The sequence below is a fragment of the Tachypleus tridentatus genome, chromosome 9, assembly GCF_004210375.1.
Source record: "Tachypleus tridentatus isolate NWPU-2018 chromosome 9, ASM421037v1, whole genome shotgun sequence".
NCBI lineage: Eukaryota > Metazoa > Arthropoda > Merostomata > Xiphosura > Limulidae > Tachypleus > Tachypleus tridentatus.
This window is the reverse complement of record NC_134833.1, coordinates 70574441-70595469: the sequence shown is the minus strand read 5'-3', so window position 1 is coordinate 70595469 and position 21029 is coordinate 70574441. Positions and strand designations below refer to the sequence as shown.

The 21029-nt window shown below is 33.6% G+C and overlaps 1 protein-coding gene across 1 annotated transcript in view; it reads right to left on the bottom strand.

The window, feature by feature from the left end:
* The window catches only part of LOC143227134 (uncharacterized), a 66781-nt gene that overhangs the window by 4157 nt on the left and 41595 nt on the right, over positions 1 to 21029 (bottom strand). Inside the window, exon 2 of the mRNA XM_076458641.1 lies at positions 11470 to 11799. Coding sequence (XP_076314756.1) covers positions 11470 to 11799 — 330 coding nt within the window. The remainder of the gene's footprint in view (positions 1 to 11469; positions 11800 to 21029) is intronic.

Sequence of the window (21029 nt, the reverse complement as noted above, 5' to 3'; positions counted from 1 at the left end):
ATGTTTGGCGCGACGTGGATGCGAACCCGTGACCCTCAGATTACGAGTCGCACGCCTTAACATGCTTGGCCATGCCGGGCCTTTCTCCGGCCAGACTCAGTTAGAAACAATAAAAAGAATAGCAAGAGAAGAAAGAGATAGATAGCGCAGTATCTCGTAGAGTAAATCATCAGGCCCAACCAATGTACTTCCAGATTGATCAAAGGCAAGTTTGAGTTCCACCAGTGTAAAGAAGCGATTATAGTCATAGAGACAATCAGCTTGAGAGGAAAGAGGTGACCCCTCTGCCCGATTCGTGATAAATGAGAAAATGGAGGAAGAAGCAGAAGTGCTAGACACCCTGCAAAATTGTTCACATAAAGTATCGGCGACGCTCCGGGTATTAGCTACTTCCCGGATATCAAAGAGCAAGATTGAAATGGGGACAGAATTATTTTACCCACTGACCTTCTGAATCTTGTCCCATATGACTTTGGAATTGGTGTTAGAAGAGATGCTGGTTGGGAACTTAATCCAAGATTCCTTCTGACTTTTTAGTCTTACCTTCCAAGCATGTGCAGGGAGCTTATTGGAAAACGATGCGGTTCGAGAGTGTGGGATATCTACGAAAAGTATCCCAGGCCCGTTTTTGAGCCTTCTGTGCCATGTAGCAGGCAAGAATCCAACATGAACGAGGAAAACATGTCGAGGGTTTAGGAATACATTGTACAGTACAGTCAGTCACCGCTGTCACACAGTCGTCTATTGATGGCTTACACACGATGACAGGATCAAATTCTGTGAGAGCAGTGAAAAAGGGCCAGTTGGCTTGACCCAGCTTTCACCGGGGCACGGGGGTCGACCACGGTGAGTTTCTCTCACAATTATAGGAAAATTATCATTGCCTTGTGAGTTATTGTCAATCCTCAATGAAAAGTGGAAGAATAGTGAAGGGGAGCAAACTGAGAGATCAATAGCAATAAAAGACTAAGTGCATGAAAATAAGTAGAAGAACCAGTATTGAAATGAGAGAGGTTGTGATCAGAGATCATATACTCTATGGGGTGACTCCTATCATCAATATCAACAGAGGGGATGATGTCCATTAATGTCCCCAGGATTAAAAAAGGAGATAACAACTGTTGAATGAGAGCATCAAGGTCTGATATATGATAAGTCTCTTCAGAAGACAGGTAGAGAGAAAAAATAGTGATGATACAACCCAAGGAAATATGGATAGCTACGACTTCCAAGAGAATATAGAGTGGTTAGGACAGTGTGGGCACTTGCTGATCAACCAACAGTGCCAACCATCCATGCAATCAACCTGTTACACAACCTGTCATTTCTGTACAAGAAAACTGCCAAAAGGTGACTGTATCAGCAGGTTTCAGAAATGCTTCCTGTAAGGAAAGACATAAGGATGGTAGGAAGCAATCAGTGCTTTGATGTCATCCATGTTAGAACGTAAACCTCGACTGTTCCATTGTATCGAAATGGCCATGTTTATTTATGTGTAGACGAATTGGATGGAGAGTCATTCTGTTTACAACCACATATTTTTCTTTATTGTCTTTATTCAAGGGAGATCTGTTGACCTCTATGGATCCTTCCCTGGGTCGATTAGCCACGTCTTTGCTGTTGAAAGAGGATTCCAGCGACTGAGAACGTGGGTGAATGATCGTTTTTCATCTTGGGTTGAGATAAAATGATGTACCTTAGGAAATGTCTGTACATGGAACCAAAGGAAGTGGATATTGGGGTTTGCTGGATTGAATGTTAGGGACAGAAATGGTTGTTGACGTTGGTTGATTCATCAACTTTATTAACCATGGAGGTCAAAAGATTTTTCATATGGTTTGAGAATGATTATTTTGGAGGCACATAGAGATCAGTCTGCACTCCCACTGTAGTACAGGAATGAAGTGCAGAAGCATATGTCTAAGATGAAGTGGTGAACAGTAACTTTTGAGTCTCAGAATAAGTAATGTTATGAATCGTTTTCAAACGCTGCACCTCTTTTTCTTTCAACCACTTAGGACAAGAACGAAAGTAGGACGGTTAAAAACCATTGAAATTGATGCAATGAGGGTGCGTTTCACAGTCATAGGCATCGTGATTCTTGCCACCGTAACGAGCACACGCCAAGAAACCACAACATGATGTCTTTGAGTGACCGAACTTCTGACACTGGAAACATCTGAGAGGGTTTGAAATGTATGGTCGTACTTTGCAATTAATGTAACCTGCCTTGATTGTGGCAGGTGGATGCAGTAATTTAAATGCTAAAATGAAAACATTGGTCAGCATTATAATTCCATCTTGCGAGTGAAGATATGTCTCACTCCAGAAACTCCTTGTTTGGAGAAACCAGCGAGAATCTCTGACTCGGGGATGTTCTTCAAATCTCTCTCAATAATAGCTCCTTGTGACGAATTCAAATTAGCATGGGGCGTAACCTCAATAGGTATATTCCGATATCACCTTTGAATGCAAGAAAAGTTCACTGTGTTTAGATGTGGATGTTCCACCAATATGTCACCAGAGCGAAGGTTTTTGACTAACTTTGGAAGCCAGCAAGTCCCTCTAGTCTCTTCTAAATAAAAAAAGAGATGAATTTACCCTGTTTGTCTGAAAGAGAATGTAATATAAGAAAATGAGGTACAGGTGTTACATAAATGGAAGATTGCTGCTCAGAATCTTCAAGACTAATGGACTGTTTTTTTTTCGCTATTTTATTTAAGATTTTATTTGGGGGATTCTTAATAAAAAGTATGCTTCGGCGCCAACTAAATCCTACCTACCATGGAGCTCTACGAGGGGACGCACTACAATGTCAAACAAGGACACTGTAGCAACGCCAGGAATTTATGAGCACTATACTCAAACACCAGCATCAGATACAATGTCCACAACGCCTGTTGAGAACATCTAACATTAGTACTTGATTAACCCTAGCCCAAGTGTACGAACCGATTGACCCAGGAAGCCACCTCAAAGCCACTTATCTACAGGAATTCAAGGCCAATGTGGTGTGTTAGGGTTGAACCCCTAAACCATCAGGATCCTCTCCTTCCCTTCATGGATCACCACGAACGGCAAACACGTGGGTGGATATTAAGATCCTAGGGGAAGTAAACTGAAAGAATAGAATCTTAGCTCGGAGATCCCCACACCGCGTATAGGAATCCACTCCGAAAGGTATTATACATTATACATATTACAGTCTGTATGATAATTTATAACAAATTTTATGTATTACAGTCTGTATGATAATGTATGATACATTAAACATATTATAGTATTACATTACATATTATAATTTGAAAAATAATGTATAATATATTATACATACTACAATATGTTTCATAATGTATAATATATTACATATATTACAAACTGTCGGATAATATATAATATATTATAAATATTACAATCTGTATGATAATGTATAACACATTATACATCTTAAAATATTATACGTATTACAATATTATATTACATTTTATAATAACGTAGAGTATATTATATATATTAAAATATGAATGTTAATGTATGTCACATTATATATACGAGGTGTGTTAAAAAAATACGCGGACTGACATCATAAAACAAAATGTACTTTATTTAGAAGTTACAGGTCTGGGACCCCTTCAAAGTACTCTCCTCCCTAACGCACACACTTATCCCAACGGTGTTTCCACTTGTTGAAACAGTCCTGGTACGCCTCTTTTGTAATGTCCTCCAGCTCCTTCGTCGCATTTGCCTTAATCTCGGGAATCGTCTCAAATCTTCTTCCTTTCAAGGGTCTTTTGAGTTTGGGAACAAGGAAAAATCGCAAGGAGCAAGGTCAGGTGAGTAGGGGTGGGGAAGAACAGTGATCGAGTGTTTGGCCAAAAACTCACGAGTTCTGAGGGCTGAATTTCGCATCAACGCGGTGCATCTTCAATTTTTCGGTGAAAATCTCGTAACAATGTCCAACTGATATCCCACACTCTTCAGCAAGTTCCCTGACAGTCAGACGTCGATTTGCCCGCACCAGGATGTTGATTATGTCGACGTGTGGGTCGTCAGTTGACGTGGAAGGACGTCCAGGACGCTCATCATCTTCAATGGACTGTCGACCATCCTTAAAACGTTCATGCCACTTGAAACATGCCGTACGATTCATAGCAACATCACCGTAAGCCGTGTTAAGCATAGCAAAAGTTTCAGTGGCAGATTTTTCAAGTTTAACACAAAATTTCACAGCAAGTCGTTGCTCCTTCAGGTCATTCATTCTGAAATCCGCCAAACGAAAAAATCGCACTTCACTTAAAACCGCGTAGCTTATACACAAATGAAGATATCTGCAATCGGAAAATGGCGTCGTAATCAGCTGATCTGTGCAAACCTAGCGACACCAAGCGGATTTCCCTGGAACCAACGGGAGCCGCGCAATTCAAACAGTCCGCGTATTTTTTGAACAGCCCTCGTATTACAATCTGTATCATATTGTGTAAGGCATTATACACATTACAATCTGTATCATGATGTACAATACATTGTACATATTACTATATCATAATACATATTATAATATTTATTATAACATATAATACATTATACACATTACAATATTATATTACATACTGCAATCCCTATACTATGTATAACACATTACACACATTACAATGTGTATAATAATGTATAATACATTACACATATTATAATCTGTATGATAGTATGCAATATATTATACAGATTACAATATTATATTACATATTGTAATCTGTATAGCCCCCTCGCTGGTATAGCGGTAAGCCTACGGATTTACAACACAAAAATCAGGGGTTCGATTCCCCTCCGTGAGCTCAGCAGATAGCCCAATATGGCTTTGCTAAAAGAAAACATAAACAAACACAATAATCTGTATAAAAATGTATATTACATTATACATTTTCAAATCTGTATAATAAAGTATAATACACTACACATGTTATAATAATATAATACATTGTACATATTACATTCTGTATGATAATGCATAATACATACATATTATTATCTGTGTGATAATGTATGATACATTAAACATATATGTATGACAACATATAATACATTACACACATTATAATCTGTAGAATTGTGTATTATACATTGTACATATTATAATCTGTATGATAGTGTATAATACATTATACATATTATAATCTGTACAATAATAATGACAACCTTAGTGAGTGCGTACAATGCATCAGACATTTTACGACGGATGCAATACACGAACAATATTACAAATATAATACCAAAAACAACAGTACTTGATATGAGACTTTGAACTACATTATCGTATCGTTATCCTGTTTAGAATAAACCTCAAATGAGCACAGTTCTTCTCTTGATGAAGTATGTTTAATATACTAACGAAGAAAAAAATCAGATTCTATCCACGTTTGGGTTGCTATTGAACGAAGTGCCATTTCACAATGATCCAAATCAGGGATTTTCTTTTTATCAAATCGACGAGACATTATATGGTTTACTTAGTTCATTATCTAGTACTTAAATGGTTGAAACGAAAAAAAAATCTAGAGAAGTGTAAATAAAATCACTCCACGTATAGAATTGACGCTGATATTCCATAATATTAACCCGTTTTTTATTATTATTTCATGAGAGGGCGCTCTGTGTATTTTTTTTTAATTTACTATCTTTTAATAAAGTTACTTTTAAACACTGGTTCTCCATAATATTAAATTGGTTACGTTAGTACTTCGTGAGAGCAATGCTTTATAGCCGCCATGTTTCTTGAAAGTTACTTTTATACATAATTATGAAGTGTTATTGAGATAAATCAATAATATTATAACGACACTTCAGCAAACAATTCCCAAATGTTCCTCGAAAACTGACGTATCGTTGTTTCGAAATCCGAAATGATGTCGCATATTAGTGACTAGTACTGAGAGGAGCATTTGATTTACATGAAACTGCACTTCTGTGCTCTGATTATAACTTTAATTCTCATAATAGCAACAGTTATTGATTTATTGTCAGCTTATGACGATATATAGCTGAATTACTGATGTGTTTGCCATTATGTTTCAAAGTAACTTAGGCTAGAATCTGACCGTTTAAATTATCATTTTTTATATTCAGCAGTAGCTAAAAATAATCTGTCCTATGTTACATTACTTTTATAAAACCCTTTTCTGAAATCGCTATTAAAGTCAAGGCAAAGAAATATACAGTATATTTGTTTAACAATATCACTTTAACGACTTCGTGTAGCAAATAGTGATTTTTCGGCTTAACATATAACATTGGATAATTCCCTTACCAACTGTTTCTTTTAATATAATACTAATAATACTCATAACCTCAAGCGACAAATATTTCGGAATAATTTCCTTTACAGCCGTTTCTCTTATATGACAAGCAACGAATATTCCCTAGTTTTAAACTGATAATGAAATGATAAGTTTCATATTCCTGATCTTAACTAAGCTTTAAATTAAGATATTATAATATACCATACATTTAATTCATACTAAAATGACAAGTTTAAATAATGTTTTGATTTGTCAATACTTCAATATTAGAAGCTTTGTTAATCTATAATTTTAAGATTAAAAGGTTTTATATTCCATATTGTGTATTGACACTACATCTCCATATACATTTTCATTCCCCATAAGAAGAACTGTTACAATTAGTCAAGTAATGTAGAGCACTCACAATACAAAAAGCACTTACTCTTGTGTTACAAAACGCAGTAACTCAACATGAATAGTAGACATATATAAATATGAGTTACTTTATTATGTTTCGATTATATAAACAGCAAGTAGATTGTTGTACAGAAAATGTATATACTAATCTCTATCAGATAAAGTTGAAACAACTTATTAATTATCTTAGTAGAAAACGGACCAGATCGTCTATATCAAAAAGTTGCTACATAATAGATATAAAAGTGAATTATTGATTTTAAGATCTCGAAGTATTCAAAATAATTACAGTATTGGCGTTGTTCTGTGTATTCTGTTATACCTTATTTTTCCAAAGGTATCATAAATATGTTGTAAAGTCAACATCAATTATCTTTATTTGTTTAAAGCAGATATCAGATTTGGCTATCTCCTGCGTATACCGAAAGAAATTGAACTCCGAATTTTAGCATTGTAAGTCTGTAAACTTACCACTGTCTCACCGGAGGACAAAAATATCAACAATTCGTTTTTAACCTAGGATCTCTCTCTCTCTCAATCAGAAGTCGGTAATAGATGTTGCTAAACCTTAAATATATTGTATTTATATGGTGCATATTTCGAGAATTTTATAAGAATAGGACAACGTGACAGAAAAAACAACAAAAAACAGTCATTCATAACTGGGTTTAAGTTGTTGTATAAGTAAGGCTTCTTTAATTTTGCGTTTGTTTGTGTTTGTTTCTTTATTTAGTATTTGAGTGTTTTCTATGGTTATGTTGTGTTTATTTGACTTGCAGTGTTCGAAAACGTGTGAAGGTGACTTTTTATGTTCTTTGAATCTGGTTTCCATTTTTCTACTTGTTTCTTCAACATAGAAGTCGTGGCAGTTATCACATTGTATTTTATAAATAATGTTGGTGTGGTGTTTGTCAGTGTAGCATAGTATAGACCTCAGTTTTGTGCCTGGTTTTTGAATAAATGTGGTATTAACTGGAATGTCATTTTGTTACTAGTTTTTGCCAAATCTTGGTTATTTGTTTGCTGACGTTGGGAATATATGGTATGCAGCATTATATGGTTTCGTGATTTTTTGATTCGTGGGGTATATTTACTTTTGTTAGTTGATTTTGCTTTTTGTCTAGATGTGTGCGTATGATGTTTTCTACGGTTTGTGGAGAAAATTTGTTGATGTTGATAAAGTATTGTTTTATTTTGTCTAATTCATCGTTAATTTTATCTGGTGAGCATAGTTTTATGGCTGTGTTTATTTGGTTTCTTAGTACGTTGAGTTTTTGTTTTGTTTCATGTGCTGAGTCCCAAGGAATGTATAGTTCAGTATGGGTGATTTTTCGGTGGATTTCTGTTTTGAATTGTGTGTCGGTTCTTGTAATTTTGAGTTTAAGAAATGATATTTGATTGTTTTCTTCCTGTTCACATGTGAAGTTAATGTTGGGATGAGTATAGTTGATGTGATTGAAAAAATTAAGTGTGTGTTCTGTAGACCTGAATCCCGCAATCGTGTCATCTACATATCTGTACCAGTATAGTGGTGGATGTAATGCTGTGTTATTTGCTTGTGTTTCAACTTGTGTCATAAAAGTATTGGCTAGAACTGGTGATACTGGGTTGCCATTTGTTTGTATATAGTTGTGGTTGTTGAACATAAAATTTGTCATATATGGACGTTATGAATCGTTTAATTACAATCTTAGTAAATACATAGCATGGGCATTCTCCAAATATGTAACATCAGCCAGCTCATTCATCAAAGACTTTTTTAATTTCAAGTCTAATCTAAATCAACTTAATCATAAAGCCTTAATGGTTAGTTTCGATGTTATATCCCTCTTTACAGAAGTTCCAACCACTGAAGCCTGCAAGATAGCCTTAGAACTCTATATCCGAGATCCTAACCCAACTATAGACATTCCAAGCAACCAATTAGCAATCCTCATAGAATTCACCACGATAAAGACAAACTTCATGTTCAACAACCACAACTATATACAAACAAATGGCCTAAGCATGGCAACCCAGTATCACCAGTTCTAGCTAATATTTTTATGACACAAGTTGAAACACAAGCAATTAACACAGCATTACATCCACCACTATACTGGCACAGATATGTAGATGACACGGTTGCGGGATTTAGATCTGCAGAACACACACTTAATTTTTTCAATCACATCAACTCTATACATCCCAACATTAACTTCACATGTGAACAGGAAGAAAGCAATCAAATATCATTTCTTAACCTCAAAATTACCATAACCGACATACAATTCAAAACAGAAATCCACCGACAAATAACCCATACTGGACAATACATAACTTGGGACTCAGCACATGAAACAAAACAAAAACTCAACGTACTAAGAAACCAAATAAACACAGCCATAAAACTATGCTCACCAGATAAAATTAACGATGAATTAGACAAAATAAAACAATACTTTATCAACATCAACAAATTTTCTCCACAAACCGTAGAAAACATCATACGCACACATCTAGACAAAAAGCAAAATCAACTAACAAAAGTAAATATACCCCACGAATCAAAAAATCACGAAACCATATAATGCTGCATACCATATATTCCCAACGTCAGCAAACAAATAACCAAGATTTGGCAAAAACTAGTAACAAAATGACATTCCAGTTAATACCACATTTATTCAAAAACCAGGCACAAAACTGAGGTCTATACTATGCTACACTGACAAACACCACACCAACATTATTTATAAAATACAATGTGATAACTGCCACGACTTCTATGTTGAAGAAACAAGTAGAAAAATGGAAACCAGATTCAAAGAACATAAAAAGTCACCTTCACACGTTTTCGAACACTGCAAGTCAAATAAATACAACATAACCATAGAAAACACTCAAATACTAAATAAAGAAACAAACATAAACAAACGCAAAATTAAAGAAGCCTTACTTATACAACAACTTAAACCCAAAATAAACCAATATAAAGGAACGCCTTTATACCTGAATTAAATAGTCATTCATAACTGCTCTAAAAACATTGTTTTACGTAACTTATGTTTTGATAGAGTTGAACATTATTTAGAAATTACGAATTTTAGATTTTTGTCCTGAGTAATATAAAATATTTACTGGGTATTTTTGTTAGCTGGTCTAAATGAATTTTTTTTTGTGTGATGAAGACGGTTCAATGAACCGTTCATTTGTCAATAACAAATTTTTCCTGAATGTTTCTAAAAGTTGCACGTGCTAGTTGCGACTCCTTACCCTAATCCATGAATTCTGAGAGCCATTACAAAACGTTTAATGGTCTTCCATTATTAACCTCTGTCTCTATAGGTATGTGGATAGGTGAATGAAATAATATACGTTTCTCTTACTCTTATTGTCATCTGGCAACATACGGAGAATGAGTATCTTAATCAGTGGAAAATGTGAACTCATAAATTTCGTTGGAAACACTAGTGTGAACCCATAAACTTTGTTGAAAACATTAGGCTGTATCGAGTCGTTTCTATTGAGAAGAGTTTCTTTTAGTCACACTGTACTTTGATGAAAAATTAGGCTTAAAAACGTCTTTCTTTTAACAAGTGTTTTCTTTAATTAAACTTTCCTTTGTTGAAAATACTAGGCTTAAAAATTCGTTTTTTTAACAAGTGTTTTCTTTAATTAAACTTTCCTTTGTTGAAATATTAGGCTTTCAAAAGTCGTTTCTTTTAACAAGCGTTTTGTTTAATCAAACTTTCCTTTGTTGAAATACTAGGCTTTAAAAAGTCGTTTCTTTTAACAAGTTTATCTTTAATTAAACTTTCCTTTGTTGAAATACTAGGCTTTAAAAAGTCGTTTCTTTTAACAAGTGTTTTCTTTAATTAAACTGCCGATGCTACAGATTTTATACAATAACACAGACTATGCAACTGATCGTAGCTTTATCTAGATAGATAATCGTGTGAACTATCCATGCAAACAAAAAAGGAGATACAATTTTACGTCATCAGTAATTAATTTCATTTCTAACTTCCTAAGTTTTGGTCAAGAAAAGTCATTTATTTGTTAACTTTGCATTGGTACTTGAATATAAACAGTATTTTGCTCTAAGAACACGATATAATGAAAATCGTATTTAGCTCTAAGAACTTGATTTAATATATATTGTACTTGGCTCTATGAAAACAACGTAGTGTAAACGGTATTTGGCTCTAAGAACTCGATCTAATGTAAACCGCATTCGTCTCTAAGAACAAACTCTAATGTAAATCGTATTTGGCTCTAATAATTTGATCTAATGTAAACCTTATTTGGCCCTAACTTACGTCTACTTTGTTTAGACATGGATTCGGCATTAAACGACAATCAAATCTCACGTCCTTTTTATTTTACATTATAAATTATTTACTTCTGTACGAGGTTTAAAAATTTAAATGGAAAATAATAATCTTTATAAATGTATTTCTTCATTACTGACTGTTATCTCTAGTGAAAACCATAAGCTTTCTGCTAACAGTTACCATGGAAACCACTCCTGTTTAGCCAAACAGTTTGGCAGTGAAACGGAATACATCACAGAGACACAAACTGTATTCTTTGACTAGACGTGGATCATTAAAATAGCTCCTATTTTGTATAGTCATGGATATTACAGCCATTTTTAATATGTAAATAGATACAGTTCCTGCCTTTTAATAATAGAACGCGGGTGAAAGAGGAGTATTATTATAACCGACATATGTTGTTAACTTATAAAAAACAAACAAACCTCGAGATATAACGGAAGAAATAAAGTACTTACTTAAGGTGTTCAACTTGATAAAAGATAGGGATGGACATTTTCCCCTTACGTAGGTGACGTCACACTTGTACACACCCTCGTCCTCATAGAGCAGTGAACGAATCGTCAGATAAGCAGAATTATTTTCCAATCTAAATCCAGCTCGGTCTGGGTTCGTTAAATCTCCTAAAGCTGTTTCGAAATTGGCACTGTACAGATACACTCTCTCCCAGTCATTGGAAACATTTTTAGTCCAAGTGATGAAATATACTCTTCCACATGTGTCAACATCTACTTCACAGGGTAAAAGAACGTTGTCACCGACGAAACTCGTGACAGAATACTCTCGACCTGGAGGAAATAAATTAATTATCACAACAACTTCAAAGAGTTGTCTAAAGATTTGAACATGTTGCTTGATAAACCATAAGAGTCGCTACATAGATAGCTTGGAGTTTTAAAATGATTAAACCGCATTCTGCTATAGCTGATGTCTAACTTGTATCGTATCACATGTATCATATTACTTGTAGTATGTTAGTTGTATCTTATAACTTATATCATGTTACTTGTATCATATGACTGCCAGTATTACAGTTTTGAAAGAACACCATACTACGTCACAACCCAGAACTTTATACGGAATTAATGAATACCATAGAAGTGGGCATCATGGCGGATTAGAGTGTTTGTACAGGGAATTCATGTTTAATGTGAATATTACACTCTAACGGATAAAATACAAAGTTCTTCAGGCATGAATCCTTCTTCCGCTCCACCCCACTGACTGGTTGGTTTATGTTTCTCAAAGAAATCTTAATAATTTTATTCCCAGTAACATACTCTCCATGTTTCTTTATTTTTTCAATCTTTTAAATCTTGTATGGCTTATTCATACAATGCATCGAACCATTTGGCGAGATATGATTTTTGTTCTTGTCTAGACTGAAACCAAGAATAAATACGTCAACGTTGTTTTAACGTAGACATGTCAGAACTCTAATAATATCGGTGCACGTGTAAAAAAATCGCTTTACTTTATGAAAATCGGATTATAAAGTCAGATTGTGGTATCGGGTCACCCTTTTAATGTAATTATTGCATCACGGTGTCCAGAAATTATCTTAACGGATATATATTTAGATTTATACCTCAAAGTCTATAAAATTAATTTCAATGTTCTGTCCTTTCAAATTTAAACTTATTATCGATTTTTACCTTTTCTGTTTCCTATCATTGAGTAATGCAGAAATTTTAGTTACTCGTATAAACTTCAATACAAACTTTTATTGTTGTATAAAGTTCTGGGTTGTGACGTAGTATAATTTGAAAAATAAGTTGAGTCTTACCAGACGTAACTGTTACTATGGTCTGTTCAATCTTATGAAGCCTAAATTTAATTACAGTCCGTTGAATCTTGCCAAGTCTACTTGTGATGAAACTTATTAAGCCTAACTTTTACCATGGCCTGTTGAATGTTATTAGGCCTAAGATTTACTATAATCTGTTGGATGTTATCAGGCCTAATTTTTACTGAGGTCAATAGAATGTTATCAGGTCTCACTTTTACTGAAATCTGAGAAGTTTGACTGTGCCTTACTTTTTTTTACTCACTCGGTAAAAGTATACGGTAGCTTTAATAAAGGAACAACAAGTCATATCTCGATCGAAAGCTAAAGTAGAAATATTAAACATGCTAATATTAATAACAACAGGTAGAAGAATCTTTCTGGTTCTTCAATTTTTAAACTATTTTATCCGTTCACAATAACGTCACTCCTTTTTTATTAGTATCCCAAACTCTTCAAACTAGCCTTATTGCTACTGGTCATCAACTTTCAGGAGCCTTATTGTATAGACCAATGTTACCGATCAGAAATATAATATTCATAAGCGATGTTCTATACTTTAAACTTCGACATTCTATATAACAGGACGGTCAACATGAGTTTGGGAGTATCTGAAGAAATTCGAGTGAAATATTGTATTGTAAAAATGTTCTCGAAGAAAATCAGACATGACTCAAGTGCGGACAATCCGCTTGAATCAGTGATGTATATCAAAAATAAAACGTAAGCATATTTTGAAGAGAGCATTTAATATTCTGTCTTCGACCGTGAAGATAAAAAGTAAAGAATAAAGAAGAGAGATCGACCAACTACAGCTTTCATCGTACAAGTTGTTGAAAAATCACGTGGACGAAAAAACCTGACGTTTCTTTAATGCTGTATAATCATGACTGTTCGACCACAAAGTCCTGAACCAAATAATGACTTTTTTATTCCTTTACGTTTGTAACAAGCTTCGTATTGTTCCTGACAGAATCCATAAAAGTGGAAGTAACAGTTACTGATCCAGAGTCCGTTTTTATTTTGTGATTTGGCATTAAGTACACCATTAAAATTCTGGAGCAGAACGAAATGCATTAACCGTTCTTCTAGGCACTTGTTTTAAGGCTTCACTTATGCAATCAAATGAACTATGTGACAGCTACAATAGATTAAACGTTTCTATTATTTAATGTATTATTCTTCGTCACTGCTACTACTGGAAAGACAAACCCTCCTCAAATTATACGATTTTTTTTTTAGCTGCAAATATCACAATGTACAGTCTCATGTTTAAGGCCTTCGTCTAAGTGATATTAGAAAAGACAACGTCGAAAGCTTCTACGTACTCAGCAATTTCGCCTTGTTTGCTGGTTTTGTTTTACCAGAGCAAATTAAATTACAATCACTCTGTCGCAGACAATGTACATAATGGAAATTCGAACCAGTCGTGACCCTTTAAGTTGATTCTTGATTTTCAGTAGTTAACGAGTGCTCGTGAAATTCCAGACATCTCAAGAGTTATAGCTACACAAATTAAATCCCAAATTCTGGTTGAACTCTTTTTGTGATTAGATATCAAACTTCTCAAACTTTCCCCAACATACGTAACCCAAAGTTTTTATTGTCTCTCCTTTGAATATAGGGGTTTATGTACACTCTGTTAAAATTCGGATTCTTTCATTCTATCGTATAGGGTTGAAAGATAGATGTAGAGAAAAAAATTGAACCATATCATTCTCTGTATTCTATCGAGTCGAAAAACTTTTACTCATATGTCAATATAACTACGCCCCCTAGTTTATTTTTTTCGAGTATGTTTTTAAGCTTCATAAATCTTGATTATTCTGGTATCGTTGAAAGAAACTAAGCGTTCCAACATAATTGAGTTCTCCAAACAACTACGTTTAGCTTGAGAAAATTGGCCCTCGTCGCATCAATACATCAAAAGTCTTCTAGGATAGTATAAGACACATAAATTTCGTTTTTAAACGTTTCACATTGGCAGAAAGTGCAAGGAATTTATAATTCTAAGTTGAAAAAATGAAATAGCATTGAACCAGTTACCAAAATAAACGTGACTGGATAAGTCCTAATTTTAAGATATTTCAGTTTGCAGTTTCACATAATAAGTAAAATATTACCCGTAGTAAATATTAAAAGAAAGTCCATTAAAATTAATCAAGATTAAATATTGTGGTCAAGTAATTGAAACTTCATGCATAAATAACTGAAATATTAGGTAGAAATAATTTAAACTTCAGGTATACATAATTAAAACTTCAAGTATATCATTTCTTTATTTTGAACTGATGAACAGATGGAATACATCTAGCCAGTGATATAAGAGATCGTAAGGACTTTGTCTATCTGTTTAAACCATATAAAAGGACAGACTATACTTTTACAACGTGTCCAGAGCTAAAAGTTAAAAGACGATAAGTACAGGGTGTCCCAAAATAACGTTTACACTCTTTGACTGTGTATAGCTAATAAACCGTTTCTTTTGTTTCAGATTTGACTTATGTCCAAGGATGGCGAATAATCAGCTTACAATCGAGCACAAAATATTCATTCTGAAAACTTTTTGGAAAGTCGAAATCAAAACTGAAGTGCAAAGACGTTTTATTAAAAAGTTCCATATGGATGCGCCATCTCGCCCCAGCATTTCACGCATCATCGCCAAGTTTGATGAACACGGAACTCTCCACCATATGAAAAAGGGTCGCTCCGGTCGAAAAAGATCATCAACAAGCCCAACAAGAGAGCAAGAGGTCATTGATAATGTTCTGAATTCTCCAAGAAAATCAGTGCGCCAACTGTCTCGTGAAACAGGTATCCCTATATCCAGGGTTCATTGCATTTTGAAGCGTTCCCAATTCAAAAGTTTCATCCCATCGCTTGTTCACACTCTGAATTAAGATGACCCTGATCGAAGGGTTGAGTTCTGTGAACGGTATCTTGCTAGATGTGCAGGCGATGATGAATTTTCACTCAAAATTGTTTGGAGTGACGAAGCAACGTTTAAGCTGAATGGCTCAATAAATCGACACAACTGCACCTACTGGGCAACAGCAAATCCACATGTTACAGAGGAACATCACTTGAATTTGCCTAGAGTGACTGTGTGGTGTGGTCTGTCCGCTAGGGGACTCATCGGACCATTCCTTTTCCAAGACACCGTAACAGGATTGAATTATCTCAACATGCTACAAGAGTTTGCCATGCCACGCATCCAAGAACAATTTGGAGAATAATAGTGTTTCTTCCAGCAGGATGGCGCTCCTCCCAACTTCCATCGCAATGTGGGAGCTTATCTGGATGCATCTATGCCAGACAGATGGATTGGACGAAGAGGAAGTGTAGAATTTCCTGCTAGATCACCAGGTTTGACACCCATGGATTTCTTTTTGTGGGGGTTTCTGAAAGACAAAGTTTACAGCACAAAAAGGGCAACAATTACGAATTGAGAGTTGCAATTGAAGAACAATGTGCTTTAATACCAGATGAGATGGTGTTTGATGTGTGCACTTCCATTTCTTCCCGTTATGAGATGTGTCTGGAGCAGAACGGATTTCAATTTTAACACCTGAAGTGAAGCAAGCAAATTGTGACATTTTACAATTTCAACCAAGGAGAGTTTTCCTTGGGAAGAATTTTATTTGTTATTTTTTCTCTTGATTTCAGTATTAAATCTTTAAATAAATCTTTTGGCTATCATATGTATCTTGTTTCATTGTTAAAATCAATAAACAAGGCAAGTTATAATGATCCAAAGAGTGTAAACGTTATTTTGGGACACCCTGTATATTCTGCTCACTGTACATTGACAGCCGGTACATACAGTCTGTATGGTTTACGTTAACAGCCGGTACATACATTTTCATTCTCATAGCACTGACAGAATGGTTTAACCCAATCGTCTTTAAAATGTCGTAACTATTAAAATATGGTTTAACCCAGTCGTTTATAAAATGTCGTGACTATGGCAGAATGTTTTAATCCAGTCTGTTATAAAACGTCGTAACTATGACAAAATGCTTTAACTCAGCTGTTTACAAAATGTCCTAACTGTGACAGAATGGTTTAATCTAGTAGCATATAAAACTGTAATTATAAAAGATCAGGTTAACTTAGTTAATTTTAATTACACTAAAAGGGTTGTAATTAATAAAAAGGCGTATAATCCAGTCGTTTATAAAATGTTGTAGCTATTGAATTAGGGTTTAAACCAATCGATTATAAAACGTTGTAACTATTACAGAATGGTTTAACCCAGTTGCTTATATAACATTGTACCTGTGACAGAACTATTTAATTCAGCCGTTTATAGAATGTCGTAACAATGATAGAATGACTTAATACATTATTTAAAAAAAAAAAAACACGTCGTAAATGTGATAGAATGGTTTATCCTATTCGCTTGTACAACATCGTAACTCTTACAGAGTGGTTTAAACCAGTCTGTCGTAAAATGTCATGCATGTGACTATGATGTTCAGTTCGATTCAATACTATAAATGACACCAACTACTATGGCTGTTTAACAAGTTTAAGAATTTTAATTGAGTTACAAAATAAAATATTATCAGGTGTATTTTATCATAATCACAGTATGCTCATACTAAATTACATTTTCTAAATTGAAATATACTATCGCTGAATAAATTTTATATACACAAAATATTAAATAGATATTCTAAAGATACTCAAATATGTCAAACATTAAAATTAATATAACAAATAAGAGCTAAAGAAAGAGGGAAATTAAAACTTGTTAAAAAAATGAAATATTTAGAAAATATATTTATATTAATATTCCAATGAAATGAGATATTTTTAGATATAAACATGTCAGATCAGTATTGATTAAGTGGTATATAGTATTCAGACAGTACATGACAATAATAAAATATATATGAGATAAATAATATATATTAAAATATATATTAATAAGTTTACATTGTATAAAAAGCTAGAAAGGAAATATTAGTTAATTATATTATTATTTGATAAAATATTTATTATTTTATTATTTAATAACACATTTATTATTTTATTATTTAATAACATATTTATTATTTTATTATTTAATAACACATTTATTATTTTATAACGTATTTATTATTTTATTATCTAATAACGTATTTATTAATGATCTACACGCTCGTTATCTTGAGGATGTTATTTGTTAGTTATAAGATTATTTATAGATGTTTTTCGAATAAATTTGAAATAAAAAATATATGGTTAACAATTATACCAGTATAAACAGCTCAATGAAATAACTAGTTACAAACAAATACCATAATTTATTTTCTAGCAGTACAAAACAGCTTTATGTCTCCCTGTCTCCCGTCCGAACGGTAAGTTTCAGGGCTTATAAAGCTAAAAAATTGAATTTCGATACCCATGATGAGCACATCTCATTGTGTCATTTTCCATTTAACAACAATTAAACAGGAAAGAAATGGGATTCGTCAACTACTTTGCCAGGGAGCGTATCAACTTTTTTATTTCATATTTTATTCAAGATACAAATGCTGAAAATTATTAAACAATAACAAAAGTTTTCTTTATTTATATTTCAAAACTGTTGAGACGACAATCAAAGTTTTAAAGTATTTACGTCGTACTAGATTTTAAACACTTTTCTTTGTCTCACTACTAATGAGAACCTTATATATACATGTATTCATTTATCGTTCTTATAGTATTTGTACGTCCACCTCAAGAAAGATATGCAACGCTTTAGGGTTACATGCTTGTGGCTATAACCCCCTCCAGATGCAAAGCTGTTAGAGGTACTAGTGAAGGGAATATTTTTATCATTTTTTACATGACTAGGTATTCGATGTTGTTAATTACGTTATTTATGCTTTGTAGCTCAGTTTGCTTAGTTTAAATTATTAATCTAATTTAAATTCCCCTTGTTATCAAACTTAATGTGTCATTGGGTTTCATAAGGGAAATAAAAATTAATCTCATGAAGAAAGAAGTTAAACTTCTTAGAAAAAATATACACTTTTTCTTTTCGTTTTTGCTGTATGTTCCCAAATGTAAATTTCTTCCACAGTTGTGAAGAATTCGAGTAAACATACCTGCTGTTTATAAAACATTTGAATATTTTAGGAAAAATAAATCTATTATTCGAGTCACCACTTGTCACTGAGTCAAGCTCTTTGAATGTTATAAAGTCATAGGTTCAGTTTGCAGGTAATTTATTGCTGGAGTTTGAAAGAACCAAAATAAGATAGTCTAATTAAACGCCCAATCAGAGTGAGAGGTTAAGAAACTTTTTATTGAATCCTACAAAGTTCTGAATGCTCATTAGCCGCAGTTTTTAGACTTTTCTTTCATTATTGATTGCTTCAGTCGGGGTCAAGCTAACGATACATAAAATGTAAAACCCGCCATTAAGATATGGATGGTATAATGTTACATCGACACTTATATGATGACTCAGTCGTAGATTAATCGTTATTATCCAAATATGGTCACCGCATTTTCTTGAAACAATTGTATAGAAAATGTTTCTTTCATTACCTTTTAATTAATTAATTACAACAAACATTTTCCTTCTGCCTTCTCGAAAATAATTACTAGCTATATCTTCTGGACGTTTAGGATGAAGACAAATTTCTTTCAACGAATACTCCAAACATTCTATCAGCTTTTTTAAACATTTTTATAGCTTAAAGTTATATAATTTTCTGTAATACACTCCATCTATGGAGAAAACTTCATTTAATATTGCATGTAGATTTAAAAAAATATTTCCATTTTTACCTCTTAAGATCGAATGATAACAACAACAAAAGTATTGGAAAAAATATAAGATTTTAACAACAGCCTTTGTTTCTATTAGAAACATTATGAATGGCAATTAAATCTAATCATGTTGTGGGTTGAATAAAGAAGTCGCAGAAGAAATGTGTTTCTTTGACTGTTCTAATGCTGGAATTTTAAACGCTGATTTATATCTCTCGCTCTACATATTTTAACTTTGACTTGTTTAACTCTTTGGAAAAGCATACGATTTTGTGTCCATTTTTTCCTTCGAGAGTAAGTGATCATCTAAGTGCATTAAGTGTTGAAACTAGACCATTATATATTTCCAAAGTCCACCAAACTTATGACAAGCAAAGTGGATATTTTGATTAATACCGTATACTAAAAAGCTGAACACGTTTGAAGAAGTTTTTTTTTCCTGTACAGTAGCTTGTGACAAAGGCTCAGTGATTAATGGTTACAGTCTCGTTGTTGAAAGATGGGCACGAGCAAATTGATCAAAAAACTTAGTCTCTCTTATTCAATGGATAATTTTTCTTGACTGTAATTAGTTAGCGATGATCAATAGAAGAAACAAATTGACTTAATGGATAAAGAGCTTCTTCCGAACAAAAAATTTAATAAATAAGAGGCTCTAAAAAATCCAAACAAATACTATTCTTGATACTGATCTTTACATTTTGTAACTGTTTCTAAAATATGAAGTTCTCACTCTCATGTAGATAAAATTACAGTATGAAAACTAGATCGGTTAAAATAAATATCCTAAACAAGAAAATTATGGTATTCTTTATTTTAAATGTTTTATTAAAACTCAGTGTGAAACGTGTAATGATTGTTATACAAACAATGAACTTTTCTACGCGTTTCACCGCTGGTGTTGCCTTGTACATTATTGTACAGTAATATAATACTTGGGGGAAAAAAAAGAGGCGCAGATCTTTTTCCAAGTGAAAAAGAACAGCGCGTGTTAAATGAGAGATAGATAACTGGGTTGGGCGTGGCCTAGTGGTTAGCGTACTCGAACTGTGATTCCAAGGGTTGATGGTTCACGTCCCGTTGCCAAACAACTTTGGGAACGTTAGTTCCCACAGTTAGTTTAATAATGAAATCCCACTATAAAAGCAAACAAACAGCTGGCAGTTGGTGCTATTGACTATCTAGTACAGCGGTAAGCCTACGAATTTACAACGCTAAAATCAGCGGTTCGATTCCCCTCGGTGGGCTCAGCAGATAGCCCGATGTGGCTTTGCTATAAGAAAAACACACACTATCTATCTTCTCTATAGGCTATAAGCGGGTACCCAGGCCTTCGAGCACTGTCGATCAAAAAGTTTGAAATAAAACGAAATAAGAAAAGTGTAAACTTTCTACAACAAAACGTCATTTATAGAGTAAACAGTAAATATTTCTTGTTCAAGAAACAACGTATCTGAATTTTTATAAAAAGTAATAATGTTT